Below are 25,891 nucleotides of genomic sequence, written 5' to 3' on the forward strand. Positions count from 1 at the left end.
CACTTTTATTAGACACACATCCAAATTTTTATGAACAAGACTTCGATGTTGAAATTTCAGCAGGAGGTCCTGCTTACACCCAATTTCGGATGGACAAGTGTCCAAGTTTTGATTTTTTTAATCAAAACTTGGACACGTGTCCACCCGGGATTGGGTGTAAGCAGGAATTCCTGCTGAAATGTTCAGCAGCGAAGTTACTTCCAATTTTTATTAGAAGACAAAGTGTTTCAAGAAAAATCACTTGATTATATGAACCAAACCGTACAATTCAGGTCACTACAATTAAGTCACATCCTAATCTACCATGAGTTATATGAGCATGATCTTGATCTGATACACAACCTCATGTAGTGCAAGAATTAGTGCATTGATGAATGCTCTTAACCATTTAAGCGACAAATTTTATACTTAACATCGAATAATCTTTAGTTAATGACTAAAATTAGCAAATCACATCTGGTTGGTTGAAGTGGAAACTTGATGTTGCAAAGTGCAAAGTAGATAGCTCATTTTGATGTACTTTTAAAATAACTGAAAGTGTTTTTGGTGAAAATGTTTTTGAGACCAATCCTTAATAAAAATGCAAGTAAATCTTGAAAAAGCACTTAAAGTGCTTTTGGAACCCAAAAACATTTTCTCTACAAACGATTTCTGCCATTTTAAAAGTACATTCAAACGAGTCAATAGTTAATTGATCAAGTAACGTGGCTAATTGTTTGCGTAATTCAGAAAATAAATAAATAAAAAGCCTAGGTAACCTGCACACCCTTTGTCTTTTCTCCACAAAATATAACCCATATAAGGCATGCAACGCACAGGTCCAAATTAATGGAGTAGAAGGCAAACATGACTTATTATAACCAATTATTCTCCTAATCCCTTTCTTGCATGGTGAATCATGCCATTTTCATATGTATTTGGTGAGAAAAACTCACACGATGGATAGAGAAGTCTGACTGGGTGGACGGTTATACATTTTCATAAAAAATTAAATTCCTTTAAGTTTGAGTATTATTCAACTCACGTAAAAACAACTCTAAATACACGTTTACCATCGCATATTTTGTAAGCTAATTAGGTTGTTCTACGAAATATATTCTCTTATTGATGTGAAATTTAACCGCATTCCCTCTCCTTCTCTACTCTCTCTTTCTCTCTCTCTCATATCACAACCTTTTCACTAGTCTTACCTGCTCTTTCTCTCTCTCACTTCCTTTTCGCTCCTAACTTTCCAACCCTAACAAAACCTCTCTCTCTCTCTCTCTCTCTCTCACTTGCTCAACTTTCTCACTCAACCACCACCAAAGTTCCAAGAAACCAAAAACTAGAACACAAAACCAGTTAAACAAGAAAACCCAATACCTAGCTAATTAGCTTGTACATACCAAACAAAACAAAATAAATGAGGCCACTCTCTTCTCCTTCCATCCCAAAAAAATTTACACTTTTCAAACAAGTTATAAGCACTCCACCCATCGATCTTCATTTCCTTCCAGAAAAGAAAATAAAACTCCCCCACCTCACACAGCAGTCCACATTTCTTCCTTCTCATCAAAACTTTGATCACCTTTAGCTAGTTCGAGCTATAACCTCTCTTTCGGTATCCATATGTTCGCAGTTCGCTAATGCTCCTTCTTATATTTATTGTATCCTCGAGAATGATATCGCCAGAAGGGATCGTAATAGCTCAGTGATTTGCTAGTTTCTTTTGGTTTGCTCGTGCTTCGACCTGCTTCTACACTGGAAAAAATAAATACTCACCAATGGAGGCACATGTACAGCTTCAAACTGCTCACCAACCCTATGTTTCAGCTATGTCACCGTCTTCATCTTCATCATCTTCTTCATCTTCTTGCAGTGCTAGTGTTTTCCCTCCGTCTTTCTCTCCGATTTGGACTGAACCGCACGATGAAACTGGAGTTCTGAACCGGCAGCAACATTATATGGCAGAAAATGGGGAGGCATCGTCCACAGCCGGGTCAGCCAATGAGATTGAATGGCTAAGATTTATTGACATCACAGCCAACGGTGGGATGAAGTGGAAGGATGTAGAGGAGCAGTTCGACCGGCTTGCATTGACCAGACACGGCGTTGAACCGGCTATAAAATCGTCGGATTTTGGTCTGTGCATAGGTGAGCAAGCATACAATATAATTATCTTACCCTTGCTACATGTGTTAACGTTTAAAATAGAATGAATGCCTTTTGTCCGCTCTAGTTTTTCCGTTTTGGATTATGTCTTTTGTAGTTTTGTTGAGATTCGTGTTTTGTATACGTATTTGATATAGTATTTAACGTTTTTTTTATATGAATATCGTTGATTTGATAAAAAAAAAAAATTTTGCGTTTTACCAATAACCTTTTTTTATGTATGTTTTTTCGTTTGGCTTGATTCTAATTATTCTTTGCAGAACGTGTTTGTGTTGTTCTATCTTGTTTTGTGCACAAAAATGTGATTCTTTGTTTTTTCCTCTGATTGCTTTGTGTCTTTTGGCCTTAGTTTTATTCATTTGGTGGGTGGCTATGTTGGCCTCTTCTGTGTTTAATTGACGTATCAACTGTCACATTATATGATCGGTTAATATATCGAGTAAGTTGTTACGTATTTCTTGAACATTAGTTCCTTCTTTGATATGTTCTTTGGTTCATGTTTCTTAGGGATGCAACAGTCGCCGGAGTTTGCTAATGAGCTATTAAGGACTCTAAGAAGAAGAATGGATCGAAATTTCGATATGACAAAATGCGAACTGTATGGTTACTGGTGTCTAATGACTGACCCTCGCTTCGATTCAAGGATACGAATTTACTTTGACTTGTAATAATCCTCATTAAAATTTGATCACATGCTTAATTATCTTCGTATTGTGATGCTTAGAGAGCAAGAAATTAAAACCTTTCTTATGTACTTAACTTTTTCTTTAAGGACGTTGTGATTCGTTTCAGGTGTGACAAAAACATGGATGGAAGAGTGACTGAGAAAGACATTAAGCAGGTATTCTTGTGTAACACTGTCATGAAAAGCACTTTTCTAGCCTCGCTGCACGCACACGAGAGGCTTTTTTCTATCACGCGGGCTATGCGTGACTTACAGATGTATCGTTGGTTTCGTGTTCATGTTTCATGTTTACTGGTTTCCATTTGGGCACTTTTGCAGATCATAACACTAAGTGCTTCTACGAATAAGTTGTCTTTAACTCATGAGGAAGCAGAAGACTATGCTGCATTAGTCATGAAATTGCTTGACACCGAAAACCGGAGTTACCTTGAGGTACATACCTTCAATCGTGGAAATCGATTCTCTTTGAAAATTAAATTGTGTTCAAGAACATTTTGTTGCCTTTCTAATGTTTGTCAATGACTTGCAGTTCCCTCAGTTTAGGACTCTCTTCAATGTGATGAGCTTATCAAAAAGCTCATTTTCAACTAATCACTTTTCAATCAGACTTAGTCGTCTACATCACAATTTTGATCCAACTGAAGAGCCAAGGTCTAAAACTGAAATTTTATTTCGATCATACTGGCGGCGTGCATGGATAGTTTTGCTTTGGTTGATCATTTGCAGTGCGCTTTTCGCTTGGAAATTCACCCAGTATCGCCGTAAAGCAGCTTTTCAAGTAATGGGTTACTGCTTATCCACTGCTAAAGGTGCTGCAGAAACCCTGAAGTTCAACATGGCTCTGATTCTCCTTCCTGTTTGCCGTAATACAATCACGTGGCTTCGCAAGAACCGTTCTATAAACTCCATCATTCCGTTTAATGACAACATAAACTTCCACAAAGTAAGTTGGATCCTAGCTTGGTTCTAGTAGCTTAACCCTTTCAACGCCAAAATAATTGTTGCACACTCGTTTTTTTACAAGACGATCTCTTAAACTACTCTCATTTACGGAGAAAGCGATTCGGACTAGCCTTACCAATGTCTGCAAATGTATCACATTATTAACATGTGTACATTTTGTGTTGATTATATATAGATGATTGCAGGAGGGATAGTAGTAGGAGTAATCCTACATGGAGGTTCTCACCTTGCTTGTGATTTTCCAAGAATCAGCGACTCGGATCGTATGGTCTTCCGGCAAACAATAGCTGCCCGATTCGGGTACCATCAGCCATCATACTGTGAAATATTGGCTACAAAGGAGGTGGCAACAGGGATTGCAATGGTAGTACTAATGGCCATAGCATTTTCTCTTGCAACAAAATGGCCACGACGGCAGTCGCCTTCGCTGCCAAAGTCTGTCCGGAATATCACAGGCTACAACGCCTTCTGGTACTCACACCACCTGTTCATTCCTGTGTATGCATTGCTCATTCTCCACTCCATGTTCCTCTTCCTTACCAACAAAGCAACCGAAAAAACGGTAAGCCTTTAAGTTCATGTGGTAAATTCAACTTAACAGATCATGTGCTTGGAATGTTTAACTTCGTAGAAAGTTTTGTATGTTATGAACTTGGTTAAGCAGACATGGATGTACATTGCCGTTCCAGCTGTATTATATGCTGGAGAACGAGTTTTCCGAGCCATAAGATCGGGGTTTTATGAGGTGGAGATTTTGAAGGTATCAGAAGGAAGTACTTCATAAGTTCATCAGTTCACAACCATCGAAATTTACTTCTTTTTTGTTACAATTTGATTGGACTTTGCTTCCCTTCGTGTGACCAAATTGTGCAGGCAAGCATTTATCCAGGAAAAGTTTTGTCCCTCAAATTGCAGAAACCAGAAGGTTTTCGGTACCTGAGTGGCATGTACATATTCATCCAATGCCCTCAAATTTCACCGTTTGAATGGTAAGTCTGCATTTGACAAACTCGCTACGGATATCGATCTATGTTGATTTCTGTTTCTTTCTCTTCCTTGTTCATTGAATCAGGCACCCATTTTCCTTAACTTCGGGGCCAGAAGATGACTACCTAAGCGTTCACATTCGAACTGCTGGAGACTGGAGTTATCAGATATACAGTCTTTTCCAAGAGGTAAAAACTGGATGGAAAATGGAAAGATTCAACCCGAAATCTCAATTCGGTATTGTGAAAATGGTTGGACATTTCAAACATTTTCCTTTTGAAATCTTTACAGGCAACTTTATCTGGAGTCGATGGCTATCCGAAGGTACACATCGATGGACCTTATGGTGCTGCCTCTCAAGACCATGTCAAGTATGACATCGTTGTTCTCATCGGTCTAGGCATAGGCGCTACGCCTTTCGTTAGCATCCTTAAAGACGTGGTCAATGCTGCTAAAAAACCACATTGTGATCATGTAAGAATTTCAGGTTTGGTTTGCGTTTGTATTAAGTTGGGAACAGTATCGATGTTGATTAGTAGTGAGCCGCTAGGCCGCCTCTAATATCTTAACAACACGTATGTTTTTTTGAAAATAGAGTGGTTGCAGAGAATGTAGCTCAAGAAAGGCTCCATTGAAAGCCTATCTTTATTGGGTTACAAGAGAACAAAGCTCCTTTGATTGGTTTAGAGACATCATGAAAGAAGTCTCAATCTCAAACCAAAAGCAGGTACAATCCAGACTCTCGTTGATAACCATTTCGTTTTCAGTTTGGAAAATAACGCACACTTTTAAGTCTTACCATTCTGTAGAAAATGTCGTTCTATGAATTCTAACTGCTTTTGGTGACCCTTCAGTCTCTTGTGGAGATGCACAACTTCTTAACATGTGTGTACCCGGAGGGGGATGCGCGATCGGTTCTAATAAGCACTATACAAGCGTTGCATCACGCGAAAAATGGTACCGATTTTCTCTCCCGGACTCCGGTAAGTAGTGCACTACAATCCCTAATCACATTGCTTTCCCCTGCATAATTAGTTAAAGAAGCAATCTGCAGGCTTAAACGTTTGTCTTAAACCCTTTCTTTCTAATTTCTATCCTCTTCTTCTCTTCTGGTGGTAAGAGTTTCCCAACCAGTAGTCTTTGTTTCATCAGATTCTTTTCAATATTTTCTGATACGTGGCGCGAGAGATAGACCTGTAAACAGGTCGGGTTCAATCCGACCCGTTAAGGTAACTGATCATCCGAACCCGACCCGTTAAGCTAACAGATCCCCCGTTTCATCCGTTAACACCCGTCAACAATTATTATTATTTTGCATAAAGTTTATTTTTTGTTGTTAAGACTTTACTGAAATTACTAAAACATCATCAACTAACGGATGCTAATGGGTGCTAACGGGTTGACCCAAAGTGACCCGTTATTTAACGGGTTGTTAACGGGTTCATCCGTTAACGACCCGACCCGTTAAGCATCCATCCAAATACTAATATTAACAAGTCGGGTCAAGTCGGGTTAACGGGTCGGGTATAAAATGCCAGGTCTAGCAAGAGGGGAGTCTCGACTGAGGGGATGGATGGAGGAAGAAGAAGAAGCACCTCCGCTTTCCCTCCTCTCCGTTCCCTAGTCGTTTCATACACTCCTCTTTCTTCCCCAGTCGTTTCATGCACTAAAACAAAAGTTGGTAAAATGTATTCCGATGTCAAATGCATATAACATCTTTCTATGGATGTCTCAGGTACGCACACATTTCGGTCGACCGGACTGGTTCAACATCTTCTCAAAATTAGCAAGGGGACACAAAGAAGAACGGATCGGTGAGAATGCATGTAAATTCTCAGCATAAAAGATTGAAACATTGAATTCCAAACCAATACTGCTAAACACTGAAATTTTGGTGTTTCTTGGGACAGGGGTTTTCTATTGCGGCCCATCATCCGCCGCAAAAGAGTTGGAGAGAATGTGTACCAGACTTTCCACCAAAACCTCCACAAGATTTGTATTCCACAAGGAAAATTATTAGAATTCACACCCTTTTTTTTTTGCAAATTTTAACCAAATCCACCAATTGGATGGTCCCGAAGAACATAATCAAAGAATATAATCGGCTTACAAAGTTTAAAATCGCGAACAAAATCTCATTTGGGAAACATTACTCGCATGGCTTCGATCGAGGAGAGAATGCAAACATGAATACAAGTTCATGAAATCGAGCATGACAGCTCGACCGAAGCTATTGCAGAAACAAATTATTGCAAAAGAGATCCCAAAAACAGTATCAGAGAAGAGAATGCATGAACCTTCCTTCGGAGAAAATTGCGTTTTATGTTTACTTCAAAAACACAATTTTATTTCGTCACCGTCAGATGAACTTAACCCTCCAGTGCTGATGCTCCTGATATAATCTCAATCAATTCGGTGGTAATAGATGCTTGACGAGTTCTGGAACAAGTAACCATATAACCAAGAAAGATCAGTTGTTTATAGTGGAACACGATATTAAAGTCAACAAATAAAAAAAAATGTCTACAGCAACGGATTAGCTAGGACTTCGAAGAAATTGGGGGTGGAGAATGAGGGGGACCTGTTATAAGTGAGTGTGAGGCGATCAAGCATCTCTCCGGCATTTCTGCTTGAGCTGTCCATGGCAGACATCCTTGCTCCTTGCTCACTGCAAGCATTCTCCAACACTGCATTGAACATGACCTGCCAAAATGTAGTAAAATATAAACATTTATAGAGACGAGCCGAAAAGTGTTAATCTTAGGACAATACCCCAACGAATGCAATTTGAGGTTAAGTGTCCAACCAGGTCAGTGGTTTGACCAACAGATACGAAAATACGAGGCCTCTAACCTCAACGAAAGAACTTACACATGAAAATTGGAACTCTGCCAAATTCTGAAGTATCTCCGACTTTGTCTCACCACCTTCAATCTCATAGGAATCTAAGTCACCAAGCTTTCCACCAGCTTCAGATTCTCTCTCCACAATCTGTATGAACATCGTATCAAATGCCCAGTACAACAGAACATGAATATGAGTGAAAAAGAGGTGCAATAATTGAACTGAATCATTCCTATTACCTCGGGAGATAATACTGTTGACACAGTTGGCAGAAATGAGACGACTGACTGAAACTTGTTGAAGACGATTCTCAAAGCATCAAACTCAACATTTTTCAAAATGTCATCAGCAATGACAGATACCTGAGAGGACAAAAGGCACACGCAAATGACGGTAAGAACTTTTACATTTGATAACTAATAAAATGTATAACTGCCACATTAATAACTCTGTTCGTATAAAGCTGGCAAGAGAACTCATCAAAAAGAATTTAATAGGCACCAACAAGTATAAAGAACCGTGTGCTCTCATCTCCAAGAGGCTCTTTAAACCTCTTGGAAAGCTAGTTTAGAGAGCCAAACTAAGGAATTTCATCTCCAAGAGACTCTTTAAAGGGCTCTTTAACTTAATTCATGACTCTTTAAACACCTCTTGGAAAGCTAATCTAGAGAGCCAAACTGGATCCCCTATGACTCTAAATGTCATGTATGCAACGCTATTAAACATTGACACAATGTGAAAGACAAAATAAAACCAATATGCAGCTAATGTCCCACATAGGTTGGACAAGTGTGTTAATGGTTCTTTAAGCAAACACCACCGCATAGGTAAGCGCACGGGCTCATACCCACAACACAAACATTACTTTCTTTACTCAAACATACTAACCTGGGTGTAGTTCAAAGGATTCTTCTGCAACTCAGTTATACATAGCTCAATGTCCTTCTTAGAGTCACGAATCAACTGAGCCTTTGCTTTTTCCCCCAAAATGACATATTTTGTCTCTTTTTCAGGACCTACAACAGTTTCAATGGAAAAAATATATATTAATGTGTGTAAAATAAAAACTTAACAGACATCAGACGTTAATAAGCTTCCAAGAAATACCAGCATTCAACTTGTGCACGGCCTTGCTTATCTTGACTGAGGTAGAGTTAATTCCACCACATAAACCTTTGTCTGAAGAGATGGTAACAATAACATCCTTCTTAACGCTGACGCCTAGCATGAAAAAAAAAAAATTACACAACGACAATGAGGGAACTTACAAGAATATCAATGTGCATAATTAGAAAGCATGGAAAATGGGGCGGGTTGGGGACCAAAGAGTAAAATACACCTCCGTAAAGCACTAGGACTTGGCAAGAGGAACAGTCCATTAAGTAGTCTACAATAAAGAAAAACTGCAGAAAAATTGTTTGCAACTAAACTATGCAACTAGATTGAGTATGCTGTCAAAGATGCCATGTCTTTAACAAGAACAAGCAAAATGTAAAGAAACCAAATAACTTATATAAATTGACCTATGGAAATTATGCTGTTAGACATACTGGGAGTGTCGCCAAGAAGTGCTGTGAAAGGCTGCCACAGGCCACGAGAATTTTCAGCTTTAACTTGAATTGCTCGAAGCTTTGAGGCTGCAACCATCTTCATTGCCTTTGTGATTTTCTGGATATTCTTCACACTCTTCATCCGGTTTCTAACTGAACTCACCAAGTATTACAAATTAACCGCGTCACCATTTGCAAAGCAGGGAAAACAGAAATAAAAGAGGATAAAATAATAACTAATACATGATGATTGTTCTTACCAATTTGAGTTGAAATTGAGCGCACTCCCAAAGGTACCTGCTCCCTGTGCACCAAACAAGTAATTTAGTTGTTGAAAGGCATAAGCAACGGAAAACGATAGCAAGACATACAGAACAAGTAATTTAGTTGTTGACTTTCAGTGATGCACCATACACATCGTCTCCTGCATTTCTCTTGTTAATCTAAACGATATCGCTCAGCGCTCTTTAAACGAATTAAAACCGAGCAACATCAAAAATTTACGCTCGCTAAATTCTAATGGCCGTCTTATGTGAATTAATACTTTCAGCCTTCCATACAATCCTAACATCTGCAGTAGTATCCGTTTAACAAGATTCAATTATCCATTTGTTATTCGCCAAAAAAATTCAGGAATGTTCAAGGTTCTCACTTTCCACAAACAAATTGAATCACTCCCAAATTTAAGCTGATCTTTCATTTCTTCACACATATATATTTAACAAAATCCATCCTAAATTAGATTTTCTTTTATCTATTACTCAAATTTTCTCGGCATCCAAACAGACGGCAACGAAAAAGTATAATGCAGGCAAAATGATACGAATTAAAAATAAATAAAAAACGGCGGATTTGGATAGAGAATGTACTCGGCTGTGATGATGGAGGATCGGACGGCGGCCATCGGATGGGGAGAGATCAAAGGGGTGAAACGCCTCCCTTCTCGTCTGAGAGCAGCCATCGCCATGGATTTGGGGATTGGTGGTGATCGGAGATTGGAAACCCTAGAAACAGGCTGTTGGGATCCGATAACAAATAGAGCTGCGAGCTCAGTTGTGCGTTTTCACTTTCTCCCGCTTCGTTGATAGCCGGAGGTAATGTGCCTGCGAGGTTGCGGTTTCGAACGACGTCGTATTCTGAATATTGCTGAGTGCAGACGGCTAACACAATTAAGAAAGGTAAAAACTCAGGGCTTGGCCCAATAGGCCCGGCCTGTCAAATCTTAAAAACTCAAGGCTAAACCCTCACAATGGGCAAATAATAATATGATTTAAATTCGTCTTTGGCGATGATCATTAATCTAAGATCTATTAATTATAAGTGAAGAGAAATACTACTAGACCATAATACAAATTCGTCTTTGGCGAGAATCAAATATAAGACCTATTACTTACAAGTGAAGAGAAATACTACTAGACCATAATACAAATTCGTCTTTGGCGAGAATCAAATATAAGACCTATTACTTACAAGTGAAGAGAAATACTACTAGACCATAATACTAAGTGGCATGGTTTGTGACATTTTTTATTTTTGTCACATTCGTATTGATGGTTAAGGCAGCGTTCTCGCCTTTTAAAATAACTAAAAATATTTTTAGAGAAAATATTTATAGGTTCCAAAAACATTTTAAGTGCTTTTTACAAGAAACAACAATTATGTGCTTTTTATAAGAAGCACTTTAAGTACTTTTTTCTATAATTTACTAACATTTTTATTAAAAATTGTTTTAAAAATATTTTTATGTAAAGCGCTTTCAATCATTTTTAAAATACATTCAAACTTATTAGTCCGGATACACAAATTGATGTCATTGGTCCAGTCCAGACGTGAGTGGCATGGCATGAGTCAGTGCGTGCGAAAATTGGTACCGTTAAAAGCTAAAACCCGCCCAATACCCACAAACCGTTCACCGAAAAAGAAGACCCTTAAACCCTAACCAGTCAGATCAGAGAGAGCTCAGAGCTATTTCCATGGCGACACAGAGCTCGAATTCGAGCGAACGGCATGCCCTATCGGATACGAATCACAAACACTTCTTCGGTAAGCATTGCTTTTCGCTATTTTCCGCTTCGATCATCTCGATTAAACGGTTTCATGGCTTCTGATGCAGCTAAAATCACAGTTTTAATTTTCTTGATTTAAATATTGAAATAGAATAATTCAACCAGCGGCAGAAATCAAAGGAAATATCTGTTTATTTATGAAAAATTATTATTGGGGAAGAAAATAAATCAGGATTTGATTTAAAAGAATTTTAAGGGAAACTTACGATACTGTTTATTTTAACGAAAAACCATATTTTTACCCTAAAAAATCAATCCTGGTACTATTCACGTTTCCTTTTATTTTGTCCTTATCGTTAAAACTTAAAGTTTTCAAGCTATTTTCATTCGTTTTCCTTTGATTTAATTGTCTTTTTAATCTGTGAGTGTAGTTATGAGGGAGTTTCTGTGGGGAGCGATTGCTGGAGCATTTGGGGAAGGAATGATGCATCCGGTCGACACCGTAAAAACACGCATTCAGAGCCAGGCAATTCTCTCTGCAAGTCAGGTACGATCATAGAGTAAAGATGTTATAGATGTAAATTCATGCCCTATTGTATTGTGTAAAGCTCAATTATTTGGCATGGAATCCTGAGAATGGCATTTAAATTTATTAACTTTATGTAAGAAAATAAACTTTCAAGTTTTGGGTCGGGCATTTTATTTTCGTGCTAAAATGTTTCGTAGCTTATCTGGAAAATGCAATAGTTATTGATTTATGTTGTGTTTGTAGAAACCGAAGACCATACTTCAGATGGTACGAGCGGTCTGGGTAGCTGATGGATTAAGAGGTACATCTTGGTCCTTTTCTGAAGCAGTTTTTTTGTTTTCACAATTGACGAGGTAGTCCTGTTTGTTTGCATGTAAAATGTTTACACTGCCTTTTCCCACATGTATAAATTGATTAGATATATTTTTTTTTATCATAAAATAAAAAATATAAGCAACCAGGCGTTTATTCATAAGTTTTGGACTCCAAAGTCTGAACCTAGGGATTCGTTTTTCTCTTTGTGGTGGTTTAGTGCTGGTGCAGTCTCTGAGTACATGTTTACTTCTTCTTAGGTTCGTAACTAATAAGTTATGTAGGCTTTTATAGGGGTATAGCTCCGGGTGTCACTGGTTCTCTTGCAACTGGAGCAACATATTTTGGTGTCATAGAGTCGACCAAAAAGTGGATTGAAGAATCACATCCAAATCTTGAGGGACATTGGGCACATTTCATTGCTGGAGCTGTTGGTAAGTTGTTCTGTAGCTCTCAAAACTTTAATCTGATTCATGCTGATTTCATGTGAGGTTCTTGCAAAGCAATTGCTGTTAATATGCTGAATTAAATGTTAACAGTATTCATCAATTGTCTTCAGAACTTCAGATTATGTTGTTGTTGCTAGGCTGTTACATATGGAGGCCCATTTAGGATTTCAGTTGTAGTATTCGAAACTTGAATTATTGTGGACTCTTAAGCCATCATGTGCCTCAGGGGACTCAAAATGCCTGTATTCCTTCTTTCTGTATTTCAGGAGATACACTTGGTTCTGTTGTATATGTTCCATGTGAAGTGATGAAGCAACGCATGCAGGTTCAAGGCACGATGGCCTCTTGGAGTTCTGTTGTCATGAAAGATAATATCGCTATGAAGCCTGGTAGCCAAATGTATGGTTACTATACTGGGATGTTCCATGCTGGCTGCTCAATATGGAAGGAGCAGGGGCTAAGAGGATTATATGCAGGGTATATCTCTAAATCAACCCCTCTAATCTTTCATGTTGTGATATTTTCCATGTGGTGTTCCCCGCTCCGCCTTCCCTCTTTTCTTGTCCATCCTGTCCATCATCCTTGTACCAATTTTTCATTAATAAACATGTGTTTCTTATAACAAAACAAATAACAGACTAGCTTAATTTGAGTTTGTACTAAATGCAATCCAGTTTCATTATGAGTCCAATAGTAACGTTAGCTATTGCCTGCTTACAGCCATCCATGAATGCAACCAAAACACAACCCTGATAAGCCACACTCAGGCATGCATATGCACATACGAATTATGGCCATAATGTTCCTGCCTAATTGTGGATTTATTTTTTCTTTCATTTGGCAGATACTGGTCCACACTGGCAAGGGACGTGCCTTTTGCTGGTTTAATGGTAGGTTGGGCGGAGATCGCTTGTATATCTTAACTTTTGGCTGTTGCTTCTTAATATTGGGAAAATGGGGTTGCAGCTCCTAATAACAAAATTTATTCAAGTAGGGTTCACCACTCTTAGGCCTGGTTTGGTACTGAGGTGATTTTGAAAAAAGTTGGTATCAAAAGCTTTTTTTGTGTTTGGTAAACATTTAGCTTCAGTTTTTTTTTCACAGTTTTGGGTGAAAAAAAAGCCAAAAACAAGAAGCTGCAAAACCCAGCTTTGAAAAACCGGCTTTTTTTCACATCTGTTTTACATAAAAGTTTACCAAACACTATAATACTGCTTTTTTTTTTTCAAAAGCATTTTTACAAAAAAGTTTACGAAACACTCTACGGCTTTATTTTACAGCCGTTTATTCTCACAGCACAGCAGAAGCAGTTTTTTTTCAAAGCACAGCAATATCAAACCAGCCCTTAACATGCATTTCCCCACCCTAGTTTATTTTTTATTTTGTCTAAAAATTTCAAACATTATATTTCGATCACTGGTGTATCATAAATTTGATTTCGTGTGTGCTATGCAGGTTATGTTTTACGAAGGCTTGAAAGATTTGACAGAGCATGGGAAGCAAAAATACATACGGGATCCAAATTTCCATTTTAATAGTTCTGTCGAGGGGCTTGTACTAGGAGGATTGGCTGGTGGTATGTATCTTGCTTATTTTTCATTACTTTATAGTCGAGTTCATTAATTAGTTTTTTCTGTAGGGTAATTTATCTTGCATTGATTTTTTTAGGCATTAGTGCGTATCTTACCACTCCCTTGGATGTGATCAAAACACGACTGCAAGTACAAGGATCAACCTTGAGGTATCGGTTCTGTTTGAGGTTACTTTTATTGGTATTATTTTGAAATTACCTTCCGAATCCAACCTGGTATATGTGTGATATTTCCACACAATATTCATGTTCGAAATTTGTCTATGGTTCCGTATATTACTTGTTGCATGGAAGTTAGACGGAGATAGTAAAAGGGTTGTCCAGTTCCATCTAATATTGTATTGAACCTTAGGTACAAAGGCTGGTTGGATGCAATTCACAACGTATGGAGGGCCGAAGGTGCAAAAGGGATGTTCAGAGGTAGCGTCCCCAGGATTACATGGTATGTTCCAGCTTCAGCACTTACGTTTATGGCCGTGGAATTTCTCAGAGAACATTTCGACGAAGGATTGAGCAACGATGACACTCGAGAAGTTGCTAGCGTGTCAGTGGAGAAAAAGGGTTCACCTTTACAAGGAGCCGCTTGAGAACTGGAAACATATGCACAAATTCTTTTGCCGAGACTTTCATTGTGCTTTCGTGCAATACGTGTACATACACACATATAAATTGCATTTTTTTTTCCAAGGAAAAACAAGAGAATTGGTAGTGCACAGCTTATAACATCGGTTTTACGCACTCCCCTCCCGATTTGCCTGTATTCTGGTTTGGTCATCGGCTTTGAAGCCGATGTAGGGTTTTGTTCTGTCAGACCATTCCAAAACGTCGGGCAAGCGCCCTCATCGTGCGGATTCTCTCCTTGGATGGTGGTGGTTGGATGAACAATTTCTCCCTGCTGGCTGTGTAGCGGCAGCATCTCTTCTTCTATCACCGCCACCATCACCACCACCAGCAATTGTCGGGTAGACTCTTGAGTTTCTTTCTACTAAAGTGCTGCTACCGTTCTGGCTGCTAAATGGAACCCGAACAAACAAATGTCCGTTCGTGCAAGGTGATCGCGGTTAATGTCCGGCGTCGATCCATTTTTTTACGGCAAGGTGGCATTTTGTTAAGAGAATACCGCATAAATAACATGGCAGGAATGACCTCTGTGTGTGATTCCCACTTCCAATCTTCGTCTCTTGATCATCTTCCTCAAGTTTGATTTCCAGATAAACTTATTTCCATACACACATTTGGCATGTCACGAAGGTAAATGCATTTCCGAACAAATTGCATTTTCTCACATGACAATGCGTGATTGAATTTAAAACACCGTCATAATGATATTCCAATTGCGAAAAAAGTTCTCACCTCGAATAATTAAAATTATGTGATAAATAACTAAAATAGCTGGTGTTTGGCCCTCTGAATCATTCACTCAAATACCAAATATAAAAGGACCTTTGACAACCAACAGGATCTTATCCAGATCATTTTGATGAGGATCTTGAAGATTTGTAAATTGTGTTTATTCATCGTAAATCGTATGGTTTGTTTTTATCAGGTACTGTTTGTGTTTAATTTTAAATAAAAATATTTAAAATAATTTATGACCGCACAATGTACAATAAATGGACACGATTCACGGATCTCCAAGATACTCATAAAGAGAATCCGGATTCTTTTGACAAAACATCAATATCCTGAAAATTCAAGTGCACCTTTTTTGCAACATTATTAATTAAACAGTTGCTTTCTATCATCTTTCTTTGGTTTTGGGTGGAAAGTGAAGCAGTTTCGAGTGTCATTTGTTGTGGCAAGGGCTCCATCCATGTGGGATTGCTTGCTCTCAAACCAATTAGGATTGGAGTGAAAGTGTCTTACCTTTTCTGTCCTTTTCACATAATCTAACCTAATTTTATGTTGTTCACCGCTCTCAAGTGATAGTGATATTAACTACCTTATTTGTTATTGTTAGACAAGTTTAAATTTTAAGATATGTGTAGTTGATAGACATAAATCTCAAAATTTAAACTTATCTAACGATGATAAACAGAGTAATAATCACTCAAGAGAGATGAACAAAATTACGCTAAAAAAACTTGCATGTCCCCAACAAAAGAAAAGTTTGACAAGCTTTGTGAATGTGACATTTTTCTAACTTTAGAAAAGATATAGAGGTCAACAAAGTGGTTGGTATTTATCTTTCACCAATTCTATCAATACGCATGCTTTGTTTGGTGGTTGTTTGGAAAGGACGTTAATATCTAAGAGAAGTGATAGAAAAAAGCAGTGTTCTAAAAAACGCCCTAGGCGGGCGCTTAGGCGCTGGGCGTCTAGCAACTGAGGCGTTTTTGGGCAAATCGCGCGAAAAAATCGGGTTGGGCCTAGGCGGGCTAAACGGGCTAGGCGGTCCTAGGAGGTTTTTTATTTTTTATTTTTTATTAATTGCGTGCTTTTTTCTTTTTTGGTTTCATGGTGGCATACTTATGGAAATGGTGTATCTAATTTGCAAATGTTGGATTTACTACAAGTTCATCCAATACTTATGGAAATAGTGTACCTAATTTGCATTTTATCATTATTTTATTATTCATACAAGTATAATTTTTTTTTTAGGTGTTAATATGCACTTATTTACAAGATATACAAGAAATTTACCTAAATCCGCCTAGGTCGCCTAGGCGCTAGCCCGCCGCCCGACTAACGCCTAGCGTTTTTTAGAACCTTGGAAAAAAGGAATAACTAATGAAAATGGATTGAAAATTTTAAGTTTTAACGAAAATAATAAAATAAATGGTAAATTAAATAGTACCAGGATTGACTTTTTAATGTAAAAATATGGTTTTTCGTTAAAATAAACAGTACCGGAAACTTTTCGTTATAATTCCCTAAAAAAAACGGATCAATTCGTTTTACCTGTTTTTCTCAATGGACAAATTTTATTAAGATACAATTGACAAATCTCACTCACTCTATAAATAAGTTTTACGTCTTTTGCAATAAGTATTAGACATATAACATTTTTAGTCATTTTATAAGTATTATCGAACGAGCTCATAGTTAGTATCGCTGGAAGCGGTATCTAGCAAACATGTGCGTCATTTGGCAAGTTAAAATAAAAATTTAATCAGTATTATTGAAGATGCCCAACAATTCCGATCTTTTCTCATTTTTAGAAAAAATGAAAGGAAAAAAATCCCCTGGTTTATCAAATGAAAAGAACGTGGGTTTGTGAGGTGTGTTGCTCTGTAGATAACAGAGCAAACGGGTGGTTTGGTTAATCTTCCTCCGGAGATTCCAATTTCTTCTTCAAAGATTCAGAAAATCCATCTTCCAAAAGCTGGGTTTCTCTCAGATTCGCCTCACGAACTCACTGCTTCGTTAAAGTAAGCTTCTTTCTCTCTCCTTTTGATTTTGTTTTCTCTCTCCTCCATCGCCAAGAAGACGAAGAGTTCCCAGCTGTTTTCACCTTCTTGCCAATGGCGGTCTGTCAAATGGGTTTTCTGCGGCTATAAGAACTTGCTTTCAATTGGGTATAGCTCAGATTTTCGATATCTTTGGAATTTCTTGGATATTATTCGCGTTTTCGGAGATATTGAGGTTTGTTCTTTGATGAGCTCTCAGTGCGTGGAGGTTGCTAACTTGCTGTTAGTATTGGGTAGAGTTTAGATATTCGGCATTAAAAATGGTTTCTTGCTTCTGATATGCCGTTGTTCTTGTATCTCTTGGTTGATTATCTTCTGTGATTTTTGAGGAATTTGGCTCCCCAGTTGGTTGTTGCTGCAGAAGCTGAGGTTTTTTCTGTATTTGGGACTTGCCTTATGAAACCTATTCACCGTTTTGTTCTTCTTCAGAAGTAGTATCTTTGTTATCTTCCGGATTTTGAATGCTGGGAATTCTGTTCTTTTGAATTGTGCAGCTGTTTTACTTCCACAAATCTGTGGTTGCTAGCTTAAGCATGCATTTTCATAACCGATTGTGCCGAAACAATAAAGGGTTTTGATCCTTAGGTTCAAACATTTTCCCCCTTCAAAGTTGGCAAATTCTTGGTTGTGGGTTGTTGGTATTGAGAACTGAAAGAGAGGAAAGTTTCCTCGGTGGAATCTGGTTTCGAAGGGAGAGAAGATATGGACTTGTGGGTTGTTGCAGCAGCGGCAGGCGCTGGATATTTGACCAAGTATTGGCAGAACATATCCAAGAATGGGGGTACAGATGGCTTGTTAAATTTTCCTTTTGGGGATGCAAATCTTGACAAATCTGAATCCTCAAGGCACCCTTTACACAGACTAGGACACAGAAAGAAAGTCGGTGATGACGTTTCTAACGACAGCAAAAAGGCTTCAGATGCTTACTTGTCAGAAAGTTCTTGTGGGACAGAAGTGGCTTCTACTAGCGGGTATGATGGTGAAAAGCTGGGAGGCTTGGTGAAGTACAAGGATTGCAATGTACTTTCTTTATCACATATGTCACCGGAATACTCAGGAAATGAAAATGAGAATGGGGATGGGGCTTGGATAAGTCATGATATTGATGATAGTACTGGTGCCACTATGCCTAAATCTTCAAGTGGAGAAAGAGGTTCTTTTCGTGTTCCTCTGAGGAACAAAAGTTCTATTAGAACTGAGCGTTCATATGGGCATGCGATTAAGCCAGTAAATTCCTTAGAGAGTTGCCTTATGGCTCAGTTATATAAAGAGCGCGCTGAAGTGGAACATTTGCTTACCCTTCCATCGCTATCCAGTCCAAGTATGAGACCATTGTTTGTGACTGATGGAAACCGAATTATCAGCAGAGCAAGTGGTGACCATTTCAGAGCTCAGATTGGGGTCGAGGAAAATAAGCTGCATAAGGAAGCCTATTTGGAAACTAATGAAAATACATGTGGGTTTCCTCCACCACCAAAACTTGGTTATTTGGATCTGCCCAGGAAGACGAAAAGTAAGACTGGAAAGGGGAGGAAAGGAAAATTGAGCAGTGCCAGTAAATTGGTCAATGGAAAACACTTACATTCTGAAGGTAGTCCTCTTCTCCTATTGTAGGGGTAATTGATTTTTGGTTTAATTCTCAATACTATCCAGATGTTTCTCGATTAAAATTCCACTTCATAAGGGTAACCTATCTTCGTTTTAGACTTTAGAGGCTATTCGAGCATGTATTCTTGCTTAAATTTTTTCTTTTGTATTCTGTCCTTTCCTTGGCGTATTCAATTCCTTAGGAAATATGGTATTATATTGAAAGAGGGGAAAATGTATATTCTCTGGGGTTGTTAGGTTGCTAATCAAGGGAAAAGTCTTTTGTTTATATGTTAATGGCTCTATTAAGTTATTAAGTCCAAGAGACTAATCAAGGTCCCAAATGCATATATGACTGCAACCAATCGTAGAAGCTGAAATTTATGTTCACTCAATTTCCCGGTTGCTACTTATTTGTGTGCAGTATTTCTAACTTATCTCAGTTCATGTCCTAATGCTTTTCCCTTCATCAGGTTCACTGGATGGAGCAGTTCTTCTCTGTCTTGGGATTTCTATTGGCATAATATCTTCTTTTATAGCAAATAAAAGAGAAGTTGATAAGTTGAAAGATTTGTTGAAGCAGACCGAGAACTTGGTTCAGGATCTAGAGGAGGAACTTGAAATGAAAGATTCAGTAACAGTGAAGGAAATAGCTAATGAGAATTATGGTGCACAAGATACTTGTGACAGTTCCCTTTTTTGTAAGGCGCCAAATTCTTTTTCTACTGAACAGAATATGGACAAATATGATGATAAAAATTCATATGACCGGAAAGCAGAAGAGAGTTCAGAGTCGATTAGTAAAATAGAGGCAGAGCTTGAAGCTGAACTTGAGAGGTTGGGGCTAAACATGAACACTTCTATTCCGGAGAGAAGATCCATCGATGTTGCTGAGGTCAGTGTGTGTTTGTCTTTGTATTCCTATGTTTAAGCTGCACATCTTTACATTTTAGTTTTGCATTGAATCTTTATTAATTGGGTTCAAGTATCTCACTGATTACATATCCGTTTGGCCATGTAAATGATTTTCTGCACTGAAGTTTCAGTTCTAGTATCGTGTCTTTCTAGAACATGAATGCTAATCCCATAGAACCCATGCATTACGGGTTTTCTATATTTCAAATGCACTTTTTGGCTAATGTAGTGATCTCAGCAGATTATTTAAGTGCTAACAGAGCTGATAATTTGTGCAGCTTGACCCAAACTTAATGGCAGATTTTGCTCAAGGTGAGCTGAGAGCTGACTTGGTTGGTGGGTTATCTGTTGGCCAACCCGGGTCTAACGAAGAGGCAAGCAGCACCTCTACGGATCATCACTGTGCAAACTATGCAGTTTCTCCCAGAGAGCTTAGCTTGCGTCTGCATGAAGTTATCCAATCAAGACTGGAAGAACGTGTCCAGGAGCTTGAGATGGCTCTACAAAACAGCCAAAGGAAGGTCCAAATCGCAGAGTTGAAGCACAAGGATTCTTGGAGAGACTTATCAGACAATCAGAGACATTCCGCAATCCATGAGATTACGAATTCTGCAGAAAAATGCAAAACCACAGAAGAGCCTCTAGTCATGAACTTATCGGGAGAAGCTTTAGATGCGTACAATGAGGCTTACGAAGAGTTGATGAAGATCAGTGAATCCGAAGGGGAGGATTCACCTTGTCCGATTTTTGAAACATTCAGCGCTCAGAGCCACGGTCAAACTCAAAGTGAAGAGGTGAATGGTTCTGCGGGGAATTTTGAGTTCAGTAAAGAGGAAACCACAGGTGGTGATTCACCTCGTCAAGCTTTTGAAACATTCAGGATTCAAAGCTCCGGTCAAACTCAAAGTGAACTGGTGAATGGTTCCGTGGGGGATCTTGCTTTCAGTAAAGAGGAAACCATAGGTGATGATTCACCTTGTCAAGTTTTTGAAACATTCAGGCTTCAAAGCCCCGGTCAAACTCAAAGTGATGGGTTAGATGGTTCTGCGAAACATTTTGGTTCCAGTAAAGAGGAAGCCGGAGGTAATGATCTCCTTTTGTTCAAGAGCAAAGCAAGTATCTCAGATGAGGAGCACATTTCCAGGGTTCGGCGTTCAAAGAATTCATCTGTCAGTGGGGAGAATAGCGATGATTCCGACTCTGAGATGGAGAAACAGTTGATAATGCAGATTGTGGAGAAGGCCAAGAAAGGTTCTCCGGTGGTCCTGAATGCACAAAGGTGGTTCCGGTCAATTGATGAGAAAGTGAGTTAAGTCAAAAGCAGGTATTAAGTTTTGCAGTGTATAGATTCATAGAAAATATGAGAATATAGAAAGAGGTTAGGTATTCATTCTATAGCTAAAGCTAATACGCCATTCGTTTGTAACGTTGTTGGTGTTTACTGATTACCGAAGCTTATCGAGGCCTTCGTTATCGAATCATCAGAAACTTTGCTCCAACATTTTCAGTTTTATGCACTCTCCCATTTCTGCCTCACCTTCCATGTTTCTGTCCCTTTTGCTCTCTTTTTCTCTGTGCTAAACTACTCTAATATACGGAGAGGTGGTTTTAGTCTGACGTCAGGAAGCGGCAAAGAGGGTTTCAAACTTGAGTGCAAGAGACCGACACACCAGTCTAATGTGCTTTTTGAAACCCCTTTTAAAGTTAAAAGTTTACTACTTTATCGTCTTTCTCATAGACGAATGGAAAATTAAAACTGAGTAGGAGCCATAGCTAGCTATCTTTATTCTAAGAACATTTTTTTATTTTTTTAACAAACGATACCATTTATTTTGAAAACTTTAACGAACAATTTTCATTATTGTTCATTTTAACAAAAAACTTCATTTTTACACTTAAAAATAAATACTGATAACATTTACTTTATCCTTTATTTTGTTATTTTCGTTAAAGCTCAAAATTTTCAAATCCTTTTAATTAATTATTATTATTTTTTATGAACAAACGATATCATTTACACTAAGGAAGAAGAAGGGGTAAATTTAACCTCATAATGAGGTAGCACCAATATAGTTCAAAATCGTTTCTGGCAAGAATCAAACCTAAGACCTTTCCTTCCTTCAACTTGGCATACATTTCAAGAGGAAGATAATGAATCAACAATTATTTCCACAATTCAAGGTCCTTCATTAACAAAGCGCACACAAACGTGCATGAAGATTGTGACAGGCAAATACGACATAAAATGAAATAAAATAGTTCAGAGAGAGGGGGAAGGAAAGATTAGATGGCTGTAACATAAACAGAAAACAATCTACTTGTAGCACTGCCGGAGAAGCAAACTAAGTTTTGCCCCTGAAATCTAATAATTATAATCAGGCCCTCTTGGCGAAGTCACCCGCGTCATTATCGTCCCTATCGTTTGCTTCCAATGGATCATCCAGGCCAAAGCCAGGTTTGTTCTCTCCAAATGGAGCATCAGGAGTGCCAAAGCTGTTGTCGCCACCAACACCGAAGTTATCACCACTACCAACACCAAAATTGTTGCTACTTCCACTGGGAGCATCGTAAGTGTTTGCACTTGGATAATTGCTAGGACTGTTGTAGCTTCCTGGACTGTTGTAGCTTCCTGGACCATATCCAGTGTTTCCTCTTCCATAGCTGTCACCTCCACCGGGTCCATAGTTACCAAATCCACCACCAGGTGCATAACTATTTTGACCATCACCGTAATTATTATAGCTGGGGCGAGGCCTTTCAGTAGCATAATTCACCCTTACTCGTCGGCCATGAAGCTCCTACAGGATTTTCAGACAAAATTTTACAGTTGCAAAGGTATATGAATAACAGTTAATATTTCATAAGACTACTATACTAATGCAATTTCATGTTACAAACACGTTTTGTCTTATTTTAATGTTTCAAAATTGAATGTATTGTTTCACCTGCTAGTATCTAAATTTTAAATCCCAGACATTGATTCAGTACTCAAAACTACTCGTCAACGTATATAATAAACAAACGATTTCAATAAACAACTATTAACCAATAACATTTAACAAAAATAAGAAAGAACGTAACAACGAATAACTACCTGCCCATCCAAGGCCTCGAGAGCACTAGCTGCCTCCTCATTAGAAGTGAAAGTCACGAATCCAAATCCTCTTGATCTACCACTTTCACGGTCCATGATGATTCTTGCTGCAAGATTTATCAGGTCAATCAGCATCCGACATTCTTTCAAACTTTACAAAACGTGTATGGATACTAAAATGTGAGAATCATCATCAGAGAATGCAAATGGAATGACGGAGAGACATGACGCAACAACAGAAGTTCACAATAAAGAAAAACAAAGGGATCACAAAAGAAGTGAAGCCGGCATCCACACTTCACCAAGTCTTAAGCATTCGACAGTCATCTGACCCACTTGACAATCCTGTTAAATGAAAAGCCACTGGAAGTCCAAGTACTAATTACATACCGTCTACAACTTCACCGTATTTTTGAAAAGCCTCCCTCAGACTCTGGTCATCTGTCTGGTACGAAACACCTGCATTATAAAAGCAGAGGGCATCTTAACACAAAATCAGGCAACATGAGAAGAGGGATATCATATTTGGAAATATTGAAGAATTCTGCAATCACCTCCGATGAAGAGCTTTGAGCTTCCCATGGATGACATGCATCTTATAGCTTGATGGATGGACAGTTTGAAAGGAGATACTTCAGACCTGATCTGCTTGTTTGCAGTCTGCCTAAGTATGCTCCCAATTTTACTTAAGAAAGCCATCGTAATCACCTAAAAGAAAGCACAAGCCAACAAGCTTCAATAAACAAATCTCTATCGTAACACAGCAATCATTCTGTTTAACACCAGTACCGAAAAGTGGCAGAACACTAAACATGTTAACACAAATGTCGTGATTAAATAATACATAACAAAAGACAGATTAATTAGATACCCTCACAACGATATCGAAAATAATTTCTTCATCTACTACTACTGAAACAAAACAAACCCAATAAGAACAGCAGTTCCGCACTTCAAAAGGGTTACAAAATCACAAAAAATAAATTAAATTTTCCTTGGTTCTTAAGAAAGTGCAGGGAAATGATTCAAATGAAGTTGACTTCAAAAAACCCATTTCGAAGAATCTACAAAACCAAACGAAAAATCTAAAGCAGAACACTTTATTTCCACTCGATATTCAATAAATCGAAAAACTACACCCCAAAAATTTCCCACTGCAAACACAAATAAGTTCAGCCGTTCCGCAGCATCCATGAACTCCACAAATCAAAACTTCACTTTTAAAACCCTAGAAACTACAATCACACAGAGGCAGATAAATCCACATACGGATCGTATACAAAACCCCCACATGCAAATATCAAAAACCCCAAATCCCTTCGAAAAATTCAACAAAAACCCGAATCGAAAAGCAATGAGAAAGGGAAACAGAAACCAAATCAAACGAAGATATCGAAATCATCAGAAGCATAACAACAACATACGTAAGATCGGAGCGAAGGGTCGCCGGAGATTTACCTTGTCCGATTCTCACTCCGTCACTCTGCTCTCAGGGGACCGACTAAAACCCTAAGGTTTTTGATTTCGAATAGGGTTTATGTGGAATATGGGAGGAGTCGGATATATGGAGAGCTCTGGGAGATCTGATCCGTCGAGTTTGGGGCCGAATTAACAGCCGTTGGATTAGAGGCATGACGTAGATGGTTTGTGGATATTTACTGGGCGGTACTTCCTCCACGTGGGACGTTTATATTGGGTTGTTATATGGTTTCTGGGACGGCCAGGCAAGCTATCTTGAGAGACTATCCTTCCGAGATCCTCAAATCATATTCGTTCATCTTACATTGTGCGACTAGTTTTAATCAGATTCTGTTTATATTCAATTTTAAATAATAAAAAATCACAATGATTTTTTACCGTACAATGTACGATAAACGGATGTGATTTGAGGATCTCGAGATCCTTACAAAGGGAGCCGGATCCCCTCTGGACCAAAAGGAACTGAGCTCAAGGATCAAATGATCAGGGAAATTGAAATTTGATCCAACAATTATAATTATTATAACTTTTAGAGGGTCTTCTGTGTATAACCTTAAATCAAATTTTAATAGCTCGAATCATTTGATAAGTTATATCAATTTCTTTGAGTCCCAAAAAAATCCGATTCTCTCACAAAAAAAAATCCGACGAGATTCCTCCCTCAGCTATCTTTTAAAGAACCTCAAAATATCTGTTTATATGTGGACGAAGCCCAAATTAACCACAGCCCGTTTATTTTTTATATGTTTTTATATGTCAAAGTACAATTGTAACACGCAGAGGGCCACGTAATTATTTTGACGACTTTTATATCAATTTTAATGTGATACACGAGTTAAGTTTCAAAATAATCAAAAAAAAATTAAAAGATTAAGTAGGTTTTAAATGTAATTTAGCATATGAGGTAATCATATTTTTAAGTACTTTAGTGTTTGACTTTGTATTGTTAAATTTTTTTTTTTTTAACCTTTTCACTCATTTGCATTTTAATGTTTTTGCGAGACACGTGATCAAACAGGCCTCCTTTTATCTTTTAAAATTGACGTAAAATTCTCATTCTAATATTTGCCAATAAAATCAAGTAATCACAAGAAAATTGGTAAAATATTAATGTCATCGTTTGAAAAAAGGTCGCACTATTCATACGTTTATGTTTATTCTCGTACCTACAAAATTGATGGGCAAAAATTAACAATAGTGTATATGAAGTAAAAAAACGGTGATAGTACTTCCTTTTTAAAAATGATTAATTCATTCGATTCGACGATCAAAAATAAAAAAAGTGTATGAAAAATTAAAATAAATGTGTGGATATCGTATTCTTTAAAATAATAATAAT

At 38.1% G+C, this 25,891-nt stretch overlaps 5 protein-coding genes across 8 annotated transcripts; 3 read left to right on the forward strand and 2 right to left on the reverse strand.

The window, feature by feature from the left end:
• Positions 1–1,430: 1,430 nt before the first annotated feature.
• On the forward strand, positions 1,431–6,907 carry LOC103455417 (respiratory burst oxidase homolog protein A-like). 3 transcript variants are annotated; one of them, XM_029092517.2, is made up of 15 exons: positions 1,640–1,775; positions 1,859–2,133; positions 2,659–2,815; positions 2,944–2,992; positions 3,155–3,268; positions 3,366–3,779; positions 3,975–4,361; positions 4,464–4,559; positions 4,673–4,788; positions 4,872–4,974; positions 5,078–5,260; positions 5,382–5,513; positions 5,641–5,769; positions 6,522–6,612; positions 6,697–6,907. In XM_029092517.2, the coding sequence occupies exons 2-15, from the start codon at positions 1,944–1,946 to the stop codon at positions 6,804–6,806; spliced, it is 2,271 nt and encodes a 756-aa protein (XP_028948350.1). In that variant the 5' UTR covers positions 1,640–1,775; positions 1,859–1,943; the 3' UTR covers positions 6,807–6,907. The 3 variants fall into 3 exon arrangements, with proteins under 3 accessions (XP_028948348.1, XP_028948349.1, XP_028948350.1); XM_029092515.2 differs by having other exon boundaries at positions 1,431–2,133; XM_029092516.2 differs by having other exon boundaries at positions 1,431–2,133; positions 6,522–6,600.
• On the reverse strand, positions 6,757–10,328 carry LOC103455418 (ATP synthase subunit gamma, mitochondrial). Its single transcript, XM_008394999.4, has 9 exons — positions 10,050–10,328; positions 9,441–9,484; positions 9,181–9,333; positions 8,738–8,851; positions 8,519–8,646; positions 7,870–7,992; positions 7,658–7,777; positions 7,368–7,489; positions 6,757–7,225 (listed from the first exon to the last, which is right to left on the reverse strand). Exons 1-9 carry the CDS (start codon positions 10,145–10,147, stop codon positions 7,156–7,158), a joined length of 972 nt encoding a protein of 323 aa, XP_008393221.2. The 5' UTR covers positions 10,148–10,328; the 3' UTR covers positions 6,757–7,155.
• Positions 10,329–10,977: 649 nt separating this feature from the next.
• On the forward strand, positions 10,978–14,805 carry LOC103455423 (uncharacterized). The gene is made up of 9 exons (XM_008395006.4): positions 10,978–11,223; positions 11,618–11,733; positions 11,959–12,016; positions 12,312–12,461; positions 12,743–12,953; positions 13,321–13,366; positions 13,932–14,052; positions 14,145–14,217; positions 14,420–14,805. The coding sequence occupies exons 1-9, from the start codon at positions 11,154–11,156 to the stop codon at positions 14,652–14,654; spliced, it is 1,080 nt and encodes a 359-aa protein (XP_008393228.2). The 5' UTR covers positions 10,978–11,153; the 3' UTR covers positions 14,655–14,805.
• A 2,312-nt stretch (positions 14,806–17,117) lies between these two features.
• On the forward strand, positions 17,118–21,515 carry LOC103455424 (COP1-interactive protein 1-like). Its single transcript, XM_008395007.4, has 3 exons — positions 17,118–19,068; positions 19,538–19,959; positions 20,258–21,515. The coding sequence occupies exons 1-3, from the start codon at positions 18,180–18,182 to the stop codon at positions 21,290–21,292; spliced, it is 2,346 nt and encodes a 781-aa protein (XP_008393229.2). The 5' UTR covers positions 17,118–18,179; the 3' UTR covers positions 21,293–21,515.
• Positions 21,516–22,128: 613 nt separating this feature from the next.
• On the reverse strand, positions 22,129–24,678 carry LOC103455425 (glycine-rich RNA-binding protein 4, mitochondrial-like). 2 transcript variants are annotated; one of them, XM_008395008.4, is made up of 5 exons: positions 24,532–24,678; positions 23,628–23,781; positions 23,464–23,532; positions 23,074–23,180; positions 22,129–22,777 (listed from the first exon to the last, which is right to left on the reverse strand). In XM_008395008.4, exons 2-5 carry the CDS (start codon positions 23,770–23,772, stop codon positions 22,355–22,357), a joined length of 744 nt encoding a protein of 247 aa, XP_008393230.2. In that variant the 5' UTR covers positions 23,773–23,781; positions 24,532–24,678; the 3' UTR covers positions 22,129–22,354. The 2 variants fall into 2 exon arrangements, with proteins under 2 accessions (XP_008393230.2, XP_017178017.2); XM_017322528.3 differs by having other exon boundaries at positions 24,498–24,610.
• Positions 24,679–25,891: the final 1,213 nt, after the last annotated feature.

This window comes from Malus domestica, chromosome 14 (genome assembly GCF_042453785.1).
Source record: "Malus domestica chromosome 14, GDT2T_hap1".
Taxonomy (NCBI): Eukaryota; Viridiplantae; Streptophyta; class Magnoliopsida; order Rosales; family Rosaceae; genus Malus; species Malus domestica.